At 57.6% G+C, this 16,765-nt stretch overlaps 1 protein-coding gene across 1 annotated transcript; it reads left to right on the forward strand.

Moving 5' to 3' along the window:
- The first annotated feature begins 324 nt into the window (after positions 1–324).
- LOC125929672 (nuclear pore membrane glycoprotein 210-like) lies at positions 325–14,595 on the forward strand. The gene is made up of 9 exons (XM_049641082.1): positions 325–1,415; positions 2,644–2,780; positions 5,575–5,692; positions 6,709–6,855; positions 8,412–8,662; positions 9,650–9,866; positions 11,612–11,707; positions 11,782–11,865; positions 13,072–14,595. The coding sequence occupies exons 1-9, from the start codon at positions 1,028–1,030 to the stop codon at positions 13,170–13,172; spliced, it is 1,539 nt and encodes a 512-aa protein (XP_049497039.1). The 5' UTR covers positions 325–1,027; the 3' UTR covers positions 13,173–14,595.
- Positions 14,596–16,765: the final 2,170 nt, after the last annotated feature.

Genomic DNA, 16,765 nt, shown 5'->3' on the forward strand with positions numbered 1-16,765 from the left:
ACTCACAAACCGGGAGATCATGACCTGAGCTGAAGTGGGACGCTTAACCCACTGAGCCACCCAGGGGCCCCACCATCAGTCTGTTTTAATTAGACCTCCAGGCGATTCTAAAGGTTGAGAACTACTGCCCCGGGGGCATGCAGACTAGCTCAGAGGAGGAGAGAGAAGCATCAGGCATAGGAAGAAGGACGGCTTGGGCAGGGGTTCTAGGGCCTATGGGGGGCAGAAGATTGTATCCAGGTGTGGGTGACCATTGCAACTTGGCCTCCTCACAGGCCTGCTTAGCGCGCCCAGGGCCAGGTGTAGAGGGGCTTAGCATGGTGGGGGAACTGGGGCTTGGAGTTGGAGCCCGTTCAAGCCCTAGCTCTGGCCTTTGTGGCACCTTCCCAAACAAGGTGACTCACCTCTCCAGGCCTCTGTTTCCACACCTGTCATGCGGGGAACATGCCTAGTCCTCAGGGCCGGCAGCTGAAGCCATAGTCGTGAAGGCGTCTGGCAAAGTGTGGAGCTCTTTGCACATTGTATGGGCCATCCATGAGTCTGGGATCTAGGCCACCCTGGAGGAAATGGAGCCAGCTCCTCCCAGCCCCTCAGCTACCCCACAGAAGTCCCGCCAGCCCTTGAGCCTCTCTCCTAGAGACCAGCAGGAGCTCTGAAGAGAGACGGCGTGGCGGAGGAGACGAAGCCAGAGACCCTACCCCTCAGACCTGCCGGTCTGGGCCTTTCCACCAGAGCGACATTGGCTGGTGTTGACCAAGCACTCACTGTGCCAGGCACTGGTCTCGGTGCTTTATAGCTACTGACCTGGTTTAGCGCTTACATCCAGCCCTGGACGTGGGTACATATTATCCCCGTTTTACCCATGAGGAAGTGGGCAGAGGCCATGCCTCCTGAGAATGTCCTTGTTCCCTGTTGGGAAGGGACCAGCAAGCATCTCGAAGCTCGCCTTGCCCTCTGACCTCAGCTTTCCCTCCTGGGACGTGGGGCATGTGCTGTAGGCCATGGGCTCCTCCCCAGGGGAGATGAGATGAGACCAGGTTTGGGCAGCTGCTTGGTAAACTTAAGCTGGAGGGATGCCCTGGAGCCACCGTTAGCAAGAAGCTTCGCCCAGCAGAGGACTCAACTACGTTTCTCCCTCCGGAGTTGGGGGCTCTTTCCCGAGACTGAGAGCCTGCATCCCCCTCCTGTGCCTAGAGACGAGTTCGTGCAGATTGGGAAGGGCGTCGCCAACAACACCTGCATCGTCCGGACCATCAGCGTGGGCCTGACGCTGCTCAGCGTGCGGGACACGGAGCACGTGGGCCTGTCCGACTTCGTCCCGTTGCCCGTCCTACAGGCCATCTCCCCGGAGCTGTCCGGAGTGGTGGTGGTGGGGGACGTCCTCTGTCTGGCCACAGTTCTGGTCGGCCTGGAAGGTGAGAGAGAGAGAGAGAGATACTGGCCGGGGTGGGTGTGAGGGGCTTCCTTTTGAGTCCGGGGCAGCCCCAAAGAGGGGAGCGGGCTCCTGTCGTGGGGGTGAGACAAGCAGGGCTGGCATGACGTTCAAGAGCAGGAGTCAGAAAGCCACAGGCCAAATCCAGCATGCTGTCTCTTTTTGCAAACACAAATGCCTGGGAACTCTGGCACACCCTCATTTACATGTTGTCAGGGGCTGTTTTTACCCTCCAACTGCCAGGTTTGAGCGCTGGCATCAGAGACCTCTGGGCCCGCACGGCCCAACAGATGTGCCATCTGGCCCTTTGTGGAGGAGGCTGGCCAACCCGTGTGCTCGTATAGCCCTGTCCGCTAGAAGTTTCTAGCACTGTGGAAACATCCCATATCTACATATCTACACTGTCTGACACGGGGCACTCACGATCCAGTACTCTAAAGGTGGCTAATGCAACCGAGGAGCTGTGTGTTTCATTTTAATTCATCTGGTGGCTAGTGGTTACCATGTATCGCCAACAGCCTACATCTAGAAGGAAATGTAAGGAGAGAACAGCTCTCGGGCCTGTTCCCATGCCACCTGTAGATTCACCACCTATGTTACTCAACTTCTTTTTTCAATTTGACTCCCTGGTTTTTTTTTTTTTTACCTAATTAAATTCATTTCAAAAAGACGTTCAACACTGCCCTTAAAAGAAAGCAAATACAATTTGCCAGAAATAGAACGTGGCTGTTGAGTTATTTTGTTGTATCTGTTATATAATGCAATTGGCTTTTAACTGAGAAACGCTCTTGAACCTGACACTTGCTTTGTTTGCACAAAGGGGTTGATAAACAGTCAGGGGTGGGCAGGGGTGGTGTGTGGGGAGGTTCAGCACCCGGGTCATCCCAGGACAAGGAAGTGATCAAGAGATTCCAAGCAGGGAAGCACTGGAGTGAACATAGGGCCAGAGGTTCCCTCTGGGCAGGGTCACAGCCGGGCAGAGAGCAGGTGTGCTCCAGGTGGCCGCAGCCAGGAGCCAGGGGAGGTGGGGGGCGGGGGCGAGAGCCAGGGTGCAGAGGCCAGTGGCGTGGATTCTACCCTGAGGGTGATGAGTGAGCTCCCCTGGGAGCAGGGTGGAGCATGGTGGTGGGGCAGTGTCACCCAGGTGACAGGGCTGGGCGGGAATGGCCGACGTGGGAAAGATGAGTGATAGCCAGGGCTTTCTCTCCCAGGCCTCTCCGGAACCTGGAGCTCTTCAGCTCACAGCATCCTCCGCATCGACCCCAGGACGGGCGTGGCTGTGGCCCAAGAGGCAGGATCTGTGACGGTTTACTACGAGATTGCTGGGCACCTGAGAACCTACAAGGAGGTAGGGCTTCAGGGCATACGTGGCTCACCCTCTTGGGGTAAAAGCCTCGGCTTTCTATCCTGAATGGCACCCTTCCCTTTAAAAAAAAAAGAAGCACCAGCACCCTGCTAGGCAGTCAGGATCCAGAGTCGTGAGTCTGGGGTCTGCTCCCCACTTCCTCCGGGATTGGAACAGGTGCCCTTTCCTTCCCAGGCCCCTGCCTCCCACGCTCAAAATGGTGTCATGACAAGGGCTGACCTCCTGGGGCCGCCCCCCCAGCTCCCATGCACGCTGGCGTAAGGGCACGAGTGTCCCCTGTGGGCGCTTCCCCAGGAGTCTCGGGGCGGGCAGGCCGGCATGGCCATTAGGCATCACCGGCAAAGTTAAGCCTCCCCGGCAAGTCACTTTTTGAGTCTTTCTGGAGGTGAACAAAACCGTTCTCTCTTCTATTTATCTCCAGCCGAGAATGAATCAATGAGCAGCGTCTGGCTGCGTTCCAAACGTGTCTCATTTTAGAGCCAGCGTGCACGTGATCGAATCCAGCAGTTTAACCTAATAGCTTGCATATTTAGTGCCGGGGCTCTGCAGTGGGTGAGCGGGTTGCAGATAGAGGCACCTTGTGACTAATAAAGCTGTGCTCTCCCAGGAGGAGCCGCGGAGAGTGGGCAGGGGCGGGTGGGAGGGGGGCTGGAGGAGAGGGCACAGCGTAGGCAAAAGTGTGCAGGGCTCAAGAGTCAAGCCCCGGTGGCTGGAACATAGGCAGTGGGGGGAGTGTGGGGGCTGGCGTTGCAGTCAGATCGTGTGATGCACATTGTGTTCTGGGTAGTTCCTGGTTAAGCACATGAGCTCTGGGGCCAGGCTGCCTGGGTTCAAATCCCAGCCAGGCCACTGAGAGGCTGTGTGGCATTGGATAAGTTATTTCACCTCTCTGTGTCTGTAAAATGGAGGTAAGAGGGCTAAGAGGATTAAGAGTTAACCTGTGTGAAGCACTTAGAATGGTACTCAGCACCCAGCAAATGTTCAGTAGGTATTAGCTGCACCTGTTACTATTCTGGAGCAAAGAGGAGAAGCTTATGCCAGACCCAGTAGGGATTTATCAGGGTTTTTGGGGTTATTTTATTTTATTTTATTTTATTTTTAATTTTGTAAAAAAATTTTTAATGTTTATTTATTTGGAGGGAGGGACAGAGAGAGGGGGTGACACAGAATCTGAAACAGGCTCTAGGCTCTGAGCTGTTAGCACAGGGCCCGATGCAGGGCTTGAACCCAGGAACTGTGAGATCATGACCTGAGCCAAAGTCGGACGCTTAACTGACTGAGCCACCCAGGCATCCCTATCAGAATTTTTTTTTTTTTTAAGTAAAGAATGATCACAATCAGAGGTAATGTTTGGAATGAGTATCCAGTTCCTGGTGGAGTCTAAGAGCCCAAGAGATGGGGAGTAGCTGCAGGGGTAGTGAGCCAGGAGACAGGATGGGCACTCTGCTGGCCCTGTTGGGTGGGCAGAAACTAAGGGAGGGTCATCAGAGCTTGGTGACCATTTGGAAGTAGGGGTTGAGGGAGAACCCTTTGGGGGATGACCTCCCCGGCGTCCGGACTGAGTGACAAGGTGGATGTCGGTCCTTTGCCCTGATGGAGGTAGGGGGTTGCAGAAGGAGGGGCCGGCGCTGGGGAAAGATGATGAGTGGATGGAGGCGTGGCCAGTTGGAGGCGTTTGCAGCTCCTCTAGGTGAGGCCGGTGATGAGGCAGCAGGTGTTTCTGGAACTCCAAGACAGCAAGCTGGAGATGGGGTGGGAGTCCACAGCACAGACATGGTTCTGGAAGACCTGACAGTGGACAGGTGCACATACATGCAGCACATACCAGAGCAAGGTCTTGGGCCCCCTCTGCCAGGTGTCGGGGGAGGAGGCAGAGGAAGCAGGGACAAGATGGCAGGCAGCCAGGAGTACAGGAGAAGGTGGGAAGAACCAGGGCCCGGATGTGGGTGCCCACCAGTGAGCGTGGAGGTGATGGGGCCAGCCTGACGGCCTGCCTGCGCTCTTGTGTCAGCCACAGGAGCTCCCTGGGCTTTGGGGAGGAGTGAGACCCCATCCCTGCTCTTTACGAGATCACGTTCTGCTAGAAATCCTGTGGGAGGCAGGAAGTGCTCAGCGCCTGCCCAGAGGTGGGAGGACAGCCTGCCGGCTGGAGGGGACCATGCTGGAGCTGGGCCTGCGAGGGCCGATGGGGTCAGGCTCTGCGGGGGGAGGAGGGAGGGTGATCCCAGCTTAAGAGGGGCACACGACTGGGGTGTTTGGGTGCAGCCAGTGCAGGCTGGGCCAAGGGGGGTGAGCAGGGGAAAGTCTGGGAAGACTGGAGTCTGGAGGGGCGTTCAATACCCAGGCTATGTGAGTTGCCTTTTGGTCAGGTTGATTTATTTTGAATAAATGACAGTAAAGTAAAATGGCTCCTTCTCTCATTGCTGAAAGACTAATTAAGCAAAGTGATAAACAGAGAAGTGATCTGCTGCTGTCCCAGGAGCCAAACCCCACAGCCCACCCCGGACTGAATGCATTCAGACCTGCTGTTCAGCACCGCACTCTGCTGTTAGGAAAAGCAGCTCGTTCAGAGGGAGGCAGAGTCTGACCGGCCTGGGGTCTAAGCCCAGATCTGCCACATCTGGCCAAGTCTCAAAAAGACGTGGAGCCTCAGTTTTGTCCCCTGTGCAATGGGCAGTGCCTGCATCCCAGGCAACGGGGTGAGGTCACAAAAATGCCCGTCACTGAGCCCACACGTGGTCGGTGCTCAGTGCAGCTGCCTCGGCTCCCTCCCCAGATAGCGATCGGTGTCCCTCAAAGGATCGTGGCGCATTCCGTCCGCCCAGGCCAGACCAGCTTCCAGGAGGCCTCCAAAGTGACCGTCACCTTGGGAGACAGAGGCTCTAACCTGAGAGGTAAAGAGTGAGGGGCTTGCTTGGTCTGGGGAGGGGCCCCGCCAGTCACACGAGCAGGGAGGAGGCTCCCCGTGGCCCTGCTTAAACTCACGCCAAAGGCAGAGAGAGCATTTAACCCCTGCTGGCCCATTCCTTTCAGCTTTTTCGAAATCCGAGTGTTCTTTCTAAAAGAGCCCAGCACCCAGAAGCTGCCTGTGTCTGAGCTGGAAGTGCCACTTCAGCCCCAGGGCAGCCGAGTAAAGAAAGCCCCAGTTGACTGCTGGTAATCCCAAGAAAGTAATGATTTAGCAGGCCTCGCGGCCGATTTTGGTTTTTGTAATTACCTTTTCCAAGTCATGCATAGAACATCCGACCCTGGCCCTGCCCGTGACAGCCCTGGACAGCAACTTCCAGAAGTAAATACATCGATGTGGGCTGGTTTGGTTTTTTTTGTTTTTGTTTTTTTTTAAACCACGTACCCAGTGGAATTAAATACCACTGTTCTTGTTCTGATTGATGAGGTAGCTTTTCTGCATCATATAACCTCTCTTTTCCTACTTCAGGGCACGGGGCCAATACTGCACAATTGCCAAGATGATACTCAGTGTATTAGTGGGAAACTGTTGCCCTCCTGAAGTCCAGAAATAAATTGCCCATTTTCCCCCTGCCGACAGGAACAGACGATGTGCATTAGTGGGCCCGACCCATCTGCTGTGCTGCGGGACGCAGACTCTGTAGCCCAAATGCTGAAATTCTGATCTGAAATTGCCCACGATTCGGAATGACCCTCCTCCCCCCTAGAATTCTCCCTAGCTCTTATAAACTGTGGTGCTATCACGAAGCTTTGGGCAGCCCTCGGGGGGCCCTGTGTGGAAGGAATGTGGGGTGTTTCACGGCCCGGCTAGCCTGCACCTGGCCTGCTCTTGCTCCCTCGTTTCGGGGCTCTAACAGACGGATGCAGAAGCCTGTGCAGGGGGGCCAGGGTGGGGCGCCTAGTAGGTCTGGCCCATGCCCTTCTCACCCCTTCCCCTCTCCAGGTGAGTGCTCTCCCTCCCAGATGGAAACCATTGAGACTCTGCACCCAGAATCCCTTATTAGCTGCCACCTCCAGTTCAAGCAAGATGTCTTCGATTTCCCAGCGCGTGACGTTTTCACGGCAGAACCAGGATTTGACGCCACCCTGGGTACGTTTGCAGGGGTTTGCATGGGACGACTGGCTTACATGGAAGGTTTCTGTTGGCGTGCCGGGCTCACAGCAGCCATCTGTCCGGAAGGGCCATGTCTGTCAGGAGCCCAGCCTGGCGGTCGATGCCACCACTCTGGCCTGTCATTCATTTTGGCCGCCGGGCGGGGTTGGCGGTCCAATGCTGGGCGCTGGCTGTCCTCGGCACCCACCTACACGCAGCAGGCAGGACACATTTCAGAGTTGGAAAGCCCGGGTTTAGGTCCCTTTCTGCTCTTCCTACCTCAGGGCCAGTGGGTGCTAAGGCTGCCTCCCTCTGCGAAATGGGAAGGATGATGCCTTAGAGCTGAGCGGTGCAAGCGAGAGCTGGGCAGAAGGGCCCTTGTTAACTAGCCAAGGGCCCCACAGTGTGTCCAAACAGAACTTCCACTGCCCCTGATGCCCGTGCCACGGGCTGGAGTGACTGCCTGGCCCCGGGCATGCCGGCCACGTGGTGCGGAGTGTCTGAGAAGGGGGGTGCCCACGTGGGGTGCTTCGAGGGTTCAGTAGGATAGTTCCTGCCATATGCTGAGCACAGTGCTCAGCATATACTACCGAGTCCTCGACAGTAGCTGCTCAGTGTCATTATGATAATGAGTGTCGATGAGCATTTGGACCATTCTTCAGTTCCTTCCAAGAACATGCAGCCCAGTCTTAATTAGGAAGAGTTAGTGAGGGCACAACACCAGACCATAATAAGCCCAGCCTGCAGCTTGCCATGGCCCGGGGTCAGCACCCAGGCCGCTGCCTAAGATGCAGGAGGTATGTCCTCAGGGCACCTGTGTGGGGCCCAAGTACAGGGACAGAACAGGTATTTGATGGTCCCGTGCCCTGTTTATTGGCTAATGCAGCCCTATGAGGGGGTGTGAAGTTATTCCCACTTGATCCAAGAAAACCAGGCCAGCAAGGAGGCTGACTCACCCAGGGGCACTTGGCTGGCAAGGGCACGGAAGGGACTCCAGCCCAGGCATCCGGGTTCCAGGTACTTTCCAGGACATTGCTCAACAGTGTGCATTGAACTCATTTATCTACCCAGGGCCAGGCGTAGAGGGTCCAACAAACACCAAGGTAGCCCCAATCCACACCTTCACAGGACTTCCTGCTGTTATCTGGGGCCACGGGCCATACTGGGAGTCCGCTCCAGCTCAGCCTGTAGCTCAGCATCGGGTCACGGTATCCGTTCATTATTTACTCACCCCCATCCTGAGAGCCAGGATGGCTAGGCCCTGAAGTGCAGAGCTGGCCCAGACGTTCCTTCCCCAGGCAACGTCAATGCAGTGGGGATCTGGCGAGCAGAGGATTCTGAGGAGTGAGCGAGAGTGCTGGTCACAGAAAGGGTGTCCAAGCTGGATCAGGGGTGCTGAAGAGGGACGTCCCTGGAGGTCCCTGGAGGAGGTGATGCCTCACCTGGGCTCTGAAGGATGGGTAGGAGTTTTGCAGTTAGAAGAGCAAGGAGAAAGTGCAGCGTCCGGGCGTGGGTGGGAGAGGGGACAACTCAGAGCTTGCTTGTCTCCACAGGCCGGTACCTCTGCTCAGTCACGATGCACAGGCTGACGGACAAGCAGCTGAAACACCTCAGCATGAAGAAGACAGCGCTGCTGGTCACCGCCTCCATCCCCGGCAGCCACATCTCTGGGGAGCATGTTGGTGCCGAGGTGCCCTTCAGCCCAGGGCTTTACACTGACCAGGCTGAAATCCTTTTGAGCAACCACTTCACCAGCTCTGAGGTCAAGGTCTTTGGTACCGTGGAGATTCTCGAGAACCTGGAGGTGAGTGGCGTCCATGCATGAGCCGGGGGCCTTGGAAAGGACCGGAAGGCAGGGAAGACGAGGTGAAACGTGGAAGTCATGGACCACCTCTCTTTAAAAGTGAAAAAAAGATTTTTCAAACGTAAATACCCTTAACCTTTTCTTTTCCCCCATACCATTATCTGTGAGCTTGTATCATTGAATTAGTTACTGGGAATGCTGCCGGACTTCCCCAACCAGGAGCTCGGTATGCGAGGGCAGTACTTAGCACAGAGCGTACCTAGCACATAGTCTGTGCTCAGTGAACACTTAGTATGTTCAGTGAATGAAGTCAGTGCAGGAACGTACACTGACATGGGGGAGGAAGAAACGCTATAACCCCTAACTTATCACCGATGCCCGCGCAACTGGGGACGAGTCCCTAGCCCTGGGCCTCAGTGTCCCCGTCTGCTGAATGCCGGGTGAACGATGTCCTAGGTCCCACAGCCCAGCAGGCCGGTAAGAGATCTGGGGTGATGTGACAAAGGGGTTTTTGGCTCCTTCGTTTGCCGTATCCCTGGTCTCACTGCAGCAAACGTGGACGTGGATGAACGTTCTTGGAGCGAGACGGCGATGAATTCATTGCTGCTGATGGAGGGTCTGCCAGTCTAGGGGTTGAGCTGCTGGCGATCGGCCATTAACAGAGCTCCAGGCTGCTGCCTTGGAAAGTTGGCGTTTGGTGGTAGTTCATGTTGGTTTAGCATTTTTTTAAAGAGCACTTGATTAGAATTCAATGATATTGATTTGTTCTTTCCTTAAAAACACTCCCAAGTGTAGACAGTATGCTCCTTCCCTGACTTTGCAGATTTCACGCTGTCACTTAGAAGTCCCCAGGCGTCATCGCCTACCTAGGAAGGTGGCCCAGGGAAGGGTCCCCACCCCTACCGTCTGGGCCCCAGAGGGAAGCACAGCATGTCAGGCGGAAGTGGGGGTGGGGGTGCCACTCTCCAGCCGCATTGTCTCTCCCAGGTGAAATCAGGGTCCCCGGCTGTGCTGGCCTTTGAGAAGGAAAGGTCTTTGGGGCTCCCCAGCTTCATCACATACACAGTCGGCATCTCGGATCCCACAGCTGGCAGTCAGGGGCCTCTGTCCACCGCCCTGACCTTCTCCAGCCCCATGACTAACCAAGCCCTCACCATTCCGGTCACCGTGGCCTTTGTGATGGATCGCCGAGGGCCTGGTCCTCGTGAGTCATGGGATGGGACACCGCTGGGATGGACCTGGGCGAGGAGGGCCAGTCCGGGTGGTCTTGGCTGTGGGTGGAAATCTGGGCAGGAGAGCAGGAGGGGGGCGGGTCAAGACCTGGAGGACTCAGAAATGCAGATTGTCCCACAAAGTGGATTTGGCCCATTCGGGTAGCTAGAGGGATCCTGTTGAAATGTGACTGGATTGTACCCCCTCCTCTGCTCAACACTGCTTTGGCGCCCACCTCCCCTGGGGGGTAAAGCCCAAGCCTCTCCAGTGTCTTGAAAGGCCGGCCCCACATAATCTGCCTCCCCAAACCATTGATGACTTGTCTCCCCGCTTGGGCACCTTGCTACAGCCACGCTGGCCTTCTTCCTACTTTGGGAACACGTGCAACTCCCAGCTAAGCCCTTGGCATACACTGTTCCCTCTGCCTGGGACGCCTCTCCCCCCGATAGCCCCTTGGCCACGTCCCCACCTCAGTCAAACCCACCTTTCCTCACACATTCCCTGCTCAGATATTAGGAAATTCTGAACCTTACTCCCACGTAAATCCTTCTCCTTCTTCCATAGCCCTGTTCCCCACCGTCAGCCTAGGGAATAATTAATACAACTAATTATAATTTCCGCTGGTCTTCCCCAACTGGGAGCTGAGTACTGCATGTGGGGACAGCACTTAGAACAGGGCCTACCTAGCATATACAGTAGGTGCTCAGTAACGGATGCCTCATTTATCCCGCAGTCGTGTACGAGCACCTATTGCACAGCAGCGCGTGTGCTGGGCAGATGCCTGAGAAGCCCCCACCTCAAACAGGGCATGGAATATTACAGACGCAGCGAGAAAGGAATGATCCTAAACATGGGGCTCAAGAAGTGGGGGGCACACGGAGCGGGTGATTTTACACTTGCTGGCCTGAGGGTGTGGTTCAAAGGGACTGCTTCCTTCAGGTCTGGAAGGATGAGTAGCCAGAGGGAGGGCCGAGCAGTCAGAAGGGCCCTGGGGTGAGGTGCAGGGTGAGGGGGCGGGCCACGAGGAGCCTTGAACCCCCGGCCAGGGGCTTGGGCTTTTTCTTGAGAGCAGGGAAGTGGCCTGGTCAGGTCTGGAGAGGAACAGCCTGAGGGGTTAAGGCCAATGTCAGGGGCACTTGAAGAGGCCACCTCCTTCCTCCCATCAAGCAGGGATGTGTCCTGACTCAGGACAGCCCATTTAGGGGAGGAGGAGGGGCCCAGGTTGAGGCAGAGGGAGATGCAAGAGGAAGCCACAGTCTGGGCCACCCCGAGGCAGGGCCCCAAAGGAGGAGTGGCTTTGGGACAGCTGATGCCGGGCTCCCGTGGTGCATGGGGCTCAGTTCTGAGGGCGGCAACATCCCTGTCCAGAGCCTTTGCCCAACCCTGACCTCCGTTTTCATGACGGCAGCTCCTGGCTTGACATCTTCCACACTGCCTTGCCTTTCCGGGCACGTGGCTGACTCCTGGGCCACCCTTACCCTCCGAACTCCCCCAGACAGCTCTGCTCTTCCCCGGAATGGGTATGGAAACCGAACCCTCCTCCCAGCAGGGCCTCAGGTGGACGCGGGTCGGTTCAAGTGGCCCAAGATGGAATAGGACGGACCACTGGAGTGACAGCCCCACAGGACCGGCTGCTGCCCCAGGCCTCAGGCAGGCCGCCTCGCCCTCCGGCCACGCACAGAGACACAAGGGGACTCCACGTGGCCATTTGGTAACTTGTCTTTCCATTGACTACAGATGGAGCCAGCCTTTTCCAGCACTTCCTGGATTCCTACCAGGTCATGTTCTTCACACTTTTTGCCCTGCTGGCTGGGACTGCTGTCATGATCATAGGTGAGGCGGGCTGCATTGTGTCCCCTGGGCTGCCCCCCCCGACCCCAACTCTAACCAGCCATGTTGTCTTGCAGCCTACCACACGGTCTGCACACCCCGGGAGCTCACTGCACCCCCAGGCCTCTCCCCCGGAGCCAGCCCTCGCCACAGCCCCCACTGTGAGTCACCACCCTGTGGATGCAGCCAGGCAGAGCCGGGGCTACGAGGGAGGGTTGTGGGGATCAAGGCCCTGAACCCCAGGTCTCAGAAGCTCTGGCCCCACACAAAAGTGGCAGCTGGGGTGTGAGGCCAGAAGGCAGATCTGGGAGCTGGTCCTGGGCAAGGAGAGCTTTCCCCCGAGCAGAACCGTGGAGGGTGGAGTGCTGGTAGCAGGGGCCGTCTCTGCAGGGGTGCGTGTTGGGACTGGTTCTTACCTGCTGGGGCTGCTGCAGAGGGCTCTAAGCTGGGTTGAACTGACTGACTCAGACGTGAGGATTCTGGACAGTCCCGCTGATGGATCTCCCAGATGGGGGAGAATCACAGGAGCCATTCCTCTTCGAGTCCAGTTGTCTCTGGTGACCCTGAGGCCCTGGTGATCCTACACAACTCCAGGGGACACTTCTCTCTGGGAGCGGTGTCCCTTGAACCTTGTGTAGTGCCCAACCTTCACAGCTGCACGTGGTGGCCTTTATATCTTTTCCGTTTGAGGGTTCTCTCCCCTATAGGAGGAATCCTTGAATGGTGTCTGCTGACCCAAAAGAGGCATGGCCAGGCTTCAAAGAGTCTGAAACTTTTTGGAAAAGGATGCAGTTATGTATATAGATACATTTTCCTGGGTAACCAGATCCCACGTGCATCCTGGACCCCTGGAATCATAGTCTTCCACAAATGTCATTCAGCCATCCTTACGACGGGCACTCACCTTTTCTAATCCCATCTTCCAACCCCTCCCTCTGTGTGTCAGAGCCATAGTGGAGTAGTTGCGTTACCTCCTGAACGCTCCAGGCCCTGGAGTCTTTGTTCATGCGGCTTTCTCTGCCCAAGAGGCTGTTCCTGCCCGGATGGACAGGCCCCGCTCCCTGCGTGCCCCACGGACCCACAGACGCGCCCATGTGGTTTTAAGACCCACTGCTTGTTCTCACTCTGCACCTGCGGGAGGTCAGGGCTCATGCTCCAAGCCTCTCGGCACGTCCAGCTGTCACCCCTTCCCTGGGTGACCTCACATCACTGGCCCAGGGCTGCCTGGGGGCACGGTCAGGGGGATGGCCGAGCTGGGCAGCGGATGCGTCCTCAGCGGCTGTTCCGGTGCAGGCACGGAGGGCTCCCTGTGGAGCACCGAGCTCTCCCATATGCCCTGTTGGTCACCTCATCTCTTTTCTCCCTAGATTTTGCTGCCTCATCGCCGACGCCTTTCAACGCACTGCCTCCCATCCGCAGAGCCAGCCCTCCGTCGGGGCTGTGGAGCCCCACGTACCCCTCCCACTAGTCTGTGGGCCGGGCCCTGACGCCCCTGCGCCCCCACGGTGGGCCCGGCCTGGAGCACCCCTGGGCCCCGAGCCCTGGCCCAGGCCCGTGTCGCTGCCTGCTGTGTTCTTGTAGACCTGTAGTTTAGGCTGTGCCCGCTAGCTCACCCTTCCGTGTAGGGCTTTCTGTTGGCTCTTGTTTTCTGTTCTGTTCTTACTTCAGAATCTTACAAAGGCTAAGACTCTCGCTCATTCCTCTGTGCCCGGTTGTCTAGGGTTTCTGGACAACGTGCACTTACGCTTTTCCTTCCCCGCAGTCTCTGGAACCACTCCCTTCTCGAGACTTTGAGCAGGTGAAGCTCCCTTCACTAGTGGTCTGTAAGGGATGTTCCTGAAGTGGCCTCAGGGAAAGGACTTTTTGATTTTTTCTTAACATTTGTGGGGTTTTTTTTCCCCTCCTTGGAAACTTTACTTTTCCCCTACTCCGGCCCTGCCAGGAAATGAGGGGAGCGAGCAGACACGATGTCCAAAGCTGGCCCCGTGACTGCACGGAGGCCTCAGGTAGGCGCCAACGGGGCCCAACCCCACACTGGCTCAGCCTCACCGGGAGACGCCGACGGGCCACAGGAGCCACGAGCCGGGCTGCTCTTTGCCTCTGTGGGGGCCACTGTGAATATAGACGGCGTCCTCTGTGGTTGCTTCCTGCGCGTGGAAGCGTCTCCTGGACTTGGCCGCAGCTCCATCGAGGTGCTCTTTGGGGTCCGGCTCCTCCTCCCTATCCCGGCTTCTCTACCCACACAGGGACTTCGGAGTCGTAGTTAGGAAAACATCCCTGAGCCAGAGACTGGAACCTTTTCTTCTGGTTTGTTTGTTTGTTTGTTTGTTTTGAGAAGCCACTGTGTTCCGCCCGAGCACCAGACCAAAACCCAGTGTTCTCCCTTCCTCCTTTTGTACCACGGTCGTGCACCTCAGCAGCCCTGAGCCTCTGGCCTGCCCCGTGTGGGCACCAGTCTCCCCGCGGCAGCCCCCCAGCAGGCCACGGAGCCAGACCCAGACAGTGAGGAGGGTGGGCCTGCCCTCCAGGAAGGGGCCGGGAAGGAGAAGATGTCTAGAAGATGCCCCCTCGTTCATTCAGCACCCGAGGCCTCCAGAACGCGGCCTCTCCGCCCTGGGCCGAGAGCTGTGCCGCTCTCAGGAAGAACTGGAGGCGCACCCCGAGTCCGGCCCATGGGGTCGCTGTGTGGGGGGAGTCGTCCCCTTGGACTCTGAGCCGCAAGCGTGAACCTACCGCAGGCCTTTTGGTCCGGGCCGTGCGATTTATTTTTCTAAAGCTGGAGACAGGAAGAATTGTGCCTTGCCTATCACTTGAGCTCAAACTGACGACTTGGATGTAAATAGCCGCGTTTCTACTTGGTTTATTTAATAAAGCTCTATCTAATTTCTTAAGAGGGGCGTGATCACTGCCGGCTCTGCGTGCGTCCTGCCTGGACGTGACCCAGGCTCCGGTGACTTGGCTTCCTTCCAGTTACAGAGATTTGGGGAGCGGGTCTGTTCTGCTGCCCTTCTGTGCCACACCCCGCTCCCACGGGGCCCCCACGGGTTCCTGGGGATGCCGCAGCCCCGCCCACACATCACCAGGTATCACCACGTGTCCCACCCCTATCTCTCTCTCTCTCTCTCTCTCTCTCTCTCTCTCTCTCTTGGGCGCCTCTCACTCTGCAGCTGTCCTTTCCTCGTGTCACTCTGGTCTCTGCACCCACTCTCCGCACCGGCTGACCTCCCTGGTGTCACTGATCCTCTTACTGACTCTGCAGCCTGGACCTCGCCCCACTGCTCGCTGGCAGCCGCTTCTGCCTCCCCAGCCCCTCACCCTCCGCCTTCCCCATTCCCGCTCCCCTCGGGGTGGTCCTCTGCCCACCCTCCACAGCCCCCTCGTGCCCTGGCTTCCGCCATCGCGGAGCTCTCACGCAGGCTCACCCCAAGTGCCTGAGGCAGGTTCTCCTGTCCCACGTCGCAGGCAGATGCCTAGAGAGACCAGGTGGCCACCCAAGGCAGCAGGCTATTGGAAGGCGCCTCTGGCGGAGACCCCCTGTCGCCCACATCATCCACCTTCTTCCTGACTCAGAGCTGGGCAGACAGCGGCCAGAATCCATACGAGGTGTCCCAGCCATTTTGGCTGCTGGAAGCCAACATGTGACTATGTTTTGGGGACAGAATGTGAGCAGTGGTGTCCCGGGCAGCTCAGGAACTGGACTGACGGGAGGCGGTGCCCTCCGCACCACGTTGTCCCAACCCTGGCTGAGCTGGCTGGGAGGAGGCCACCAGAATGGCTCGGCCATTGTCCTTGGAGCCTGTGCCCTGCCCAGGACGGCCTCCCTTGACAGGAAGGAAGGACACTCCCAGCGGCTTCCAGTGAGTCTTCTGCCACAGCCGAACCGAATCCCAGCCAATTCAATGGCAGCGCCCCAACACGAGCCTGGCAGCCCAGCTCTGGGCCCCCTCTTGTAGCCACGCCCCCACATCTGGCCACCACCAGAGCTCTCCCCCCTGCCCCCTCCCCCCTCTGTGGACACACTTGCTCCTGTACAACTCGGGTCCCCCCCTCAGACCTTCCTCTCCCATACCCTTCGTGTGGCCAGTCTCCAAGTTCCCATGAATCTGCCCTCCCCACGACCCTCTTCTTGGCCCAGGGAGCCTCCCCTGGGATGAGGTGCCAGCCTCCGTGTCCCCTGCACCAACCCGCTGCTCACAGATCTGACCGCTCACACCCTCCTGCTTAAACTCTGCTGCAGCCAGCTTGCCCTTGGGGTGGGTGCGGTCCCTTTGTTCACACCAGCTCCCCCTCCCCACCACCTCTTCACCTCTAGTAGAAGCAGCCAACCAGGCCACCCCCACCCCCGGGCCCTGGGGCTTTGACACCAGCCAGGGTTGGGGTGGTCCTGCACCCACCCTCTCCCACCTGTGTGCTCCTGCTCTGCTCTCCCCCACTCTGGGCTTCAGTTTTCTCCTCTGCAAAGTGGGCACGGCGGTGCCATCAGTTACTGTAAACGTAAACCAGAAGCCATGTGTGGGGCCTTCTCTTTGGGCAGCAGGTTGGTGACTAGGGGTGCCTTCCTCTCCCGTAGGGAACGGCAGATCTGACTGTCAGAGGGGACGGCAGGGGAGGGAGAAGCCGAGGGGGAGGGCCCAGCCCCCCGAGGAATGAGGAACGTTCTGTGTGGCAGATCCGGTCCTGAGGGCCCTGGGCAGTGGGGGTGACTGGGCACAGAAGCGCTTGGGGGACAAGTGACAACTCCAGGGCACCAAAGCCCTTGTGGCCCGCCCACACTGAGAAGTTAATGCCGAAGCTAAAAGCCTAAAAGTGTCGTCACCTCCCTGGGCCTGGTTTCCCTGACTGGAAAATGGGGAGGACGCTTTCCTCATGAGGATCCTGGGAGGACAAAATGAACTGATAGGAGGTGCTAATCCACATATGCTGCTGTCACTGTTGTTGGGGAAAGCTGGCACGGGGCCCATGAGGAGCCCAGATGGTGGGAGAACATTTGTTTACAGAATGGCGAGATGCAGAGGCAGCAGGTGAGCAGCAGGGAGGGTGCTCCCCCAGCCCCCTGGACCT

This window comes from Panthera uncia, chromosome A2 (genome assembly GCF_023721935.1).
Source record: "Panthera uncia isolate 11264 chromosome A2, Puncia_PCG_1.0, whole genome shotgun sequence".
Classification (NCBI taxonomy): domain Eukaryota; kingdom Metazoa; phylum Chordata; class Mammalia; order Carnivora; family Felidae; genus Panthera; species Panthera uncia.

Excerpts from the sequence above, each read along its gene's own strand:
- LOC125929672 (XM_049641082.1), top strand. The coding sequence starts at position 1,028 with ATGAGACCAGGTTTGGGCAGCTGCTTGGTAAACTTAAGCTGGAGGGAT. Across the intron at positions 5,693-6,708 it reads CAGAGGCTCTAACCTGAGAG|GTGAGTGCTCTCCCTCCCAG; the intron begins GTAAAGAGTGAG and ends TCCCCTCTCCAG. Across the intron at positions 11,866-13,071 it reads CCCTCGCCACAGCCCCCACT|ATTTTGCTGCCTCATCGCCG; the intron begins GTGAGTCACCAC and ends TTTTCTCCCTAG.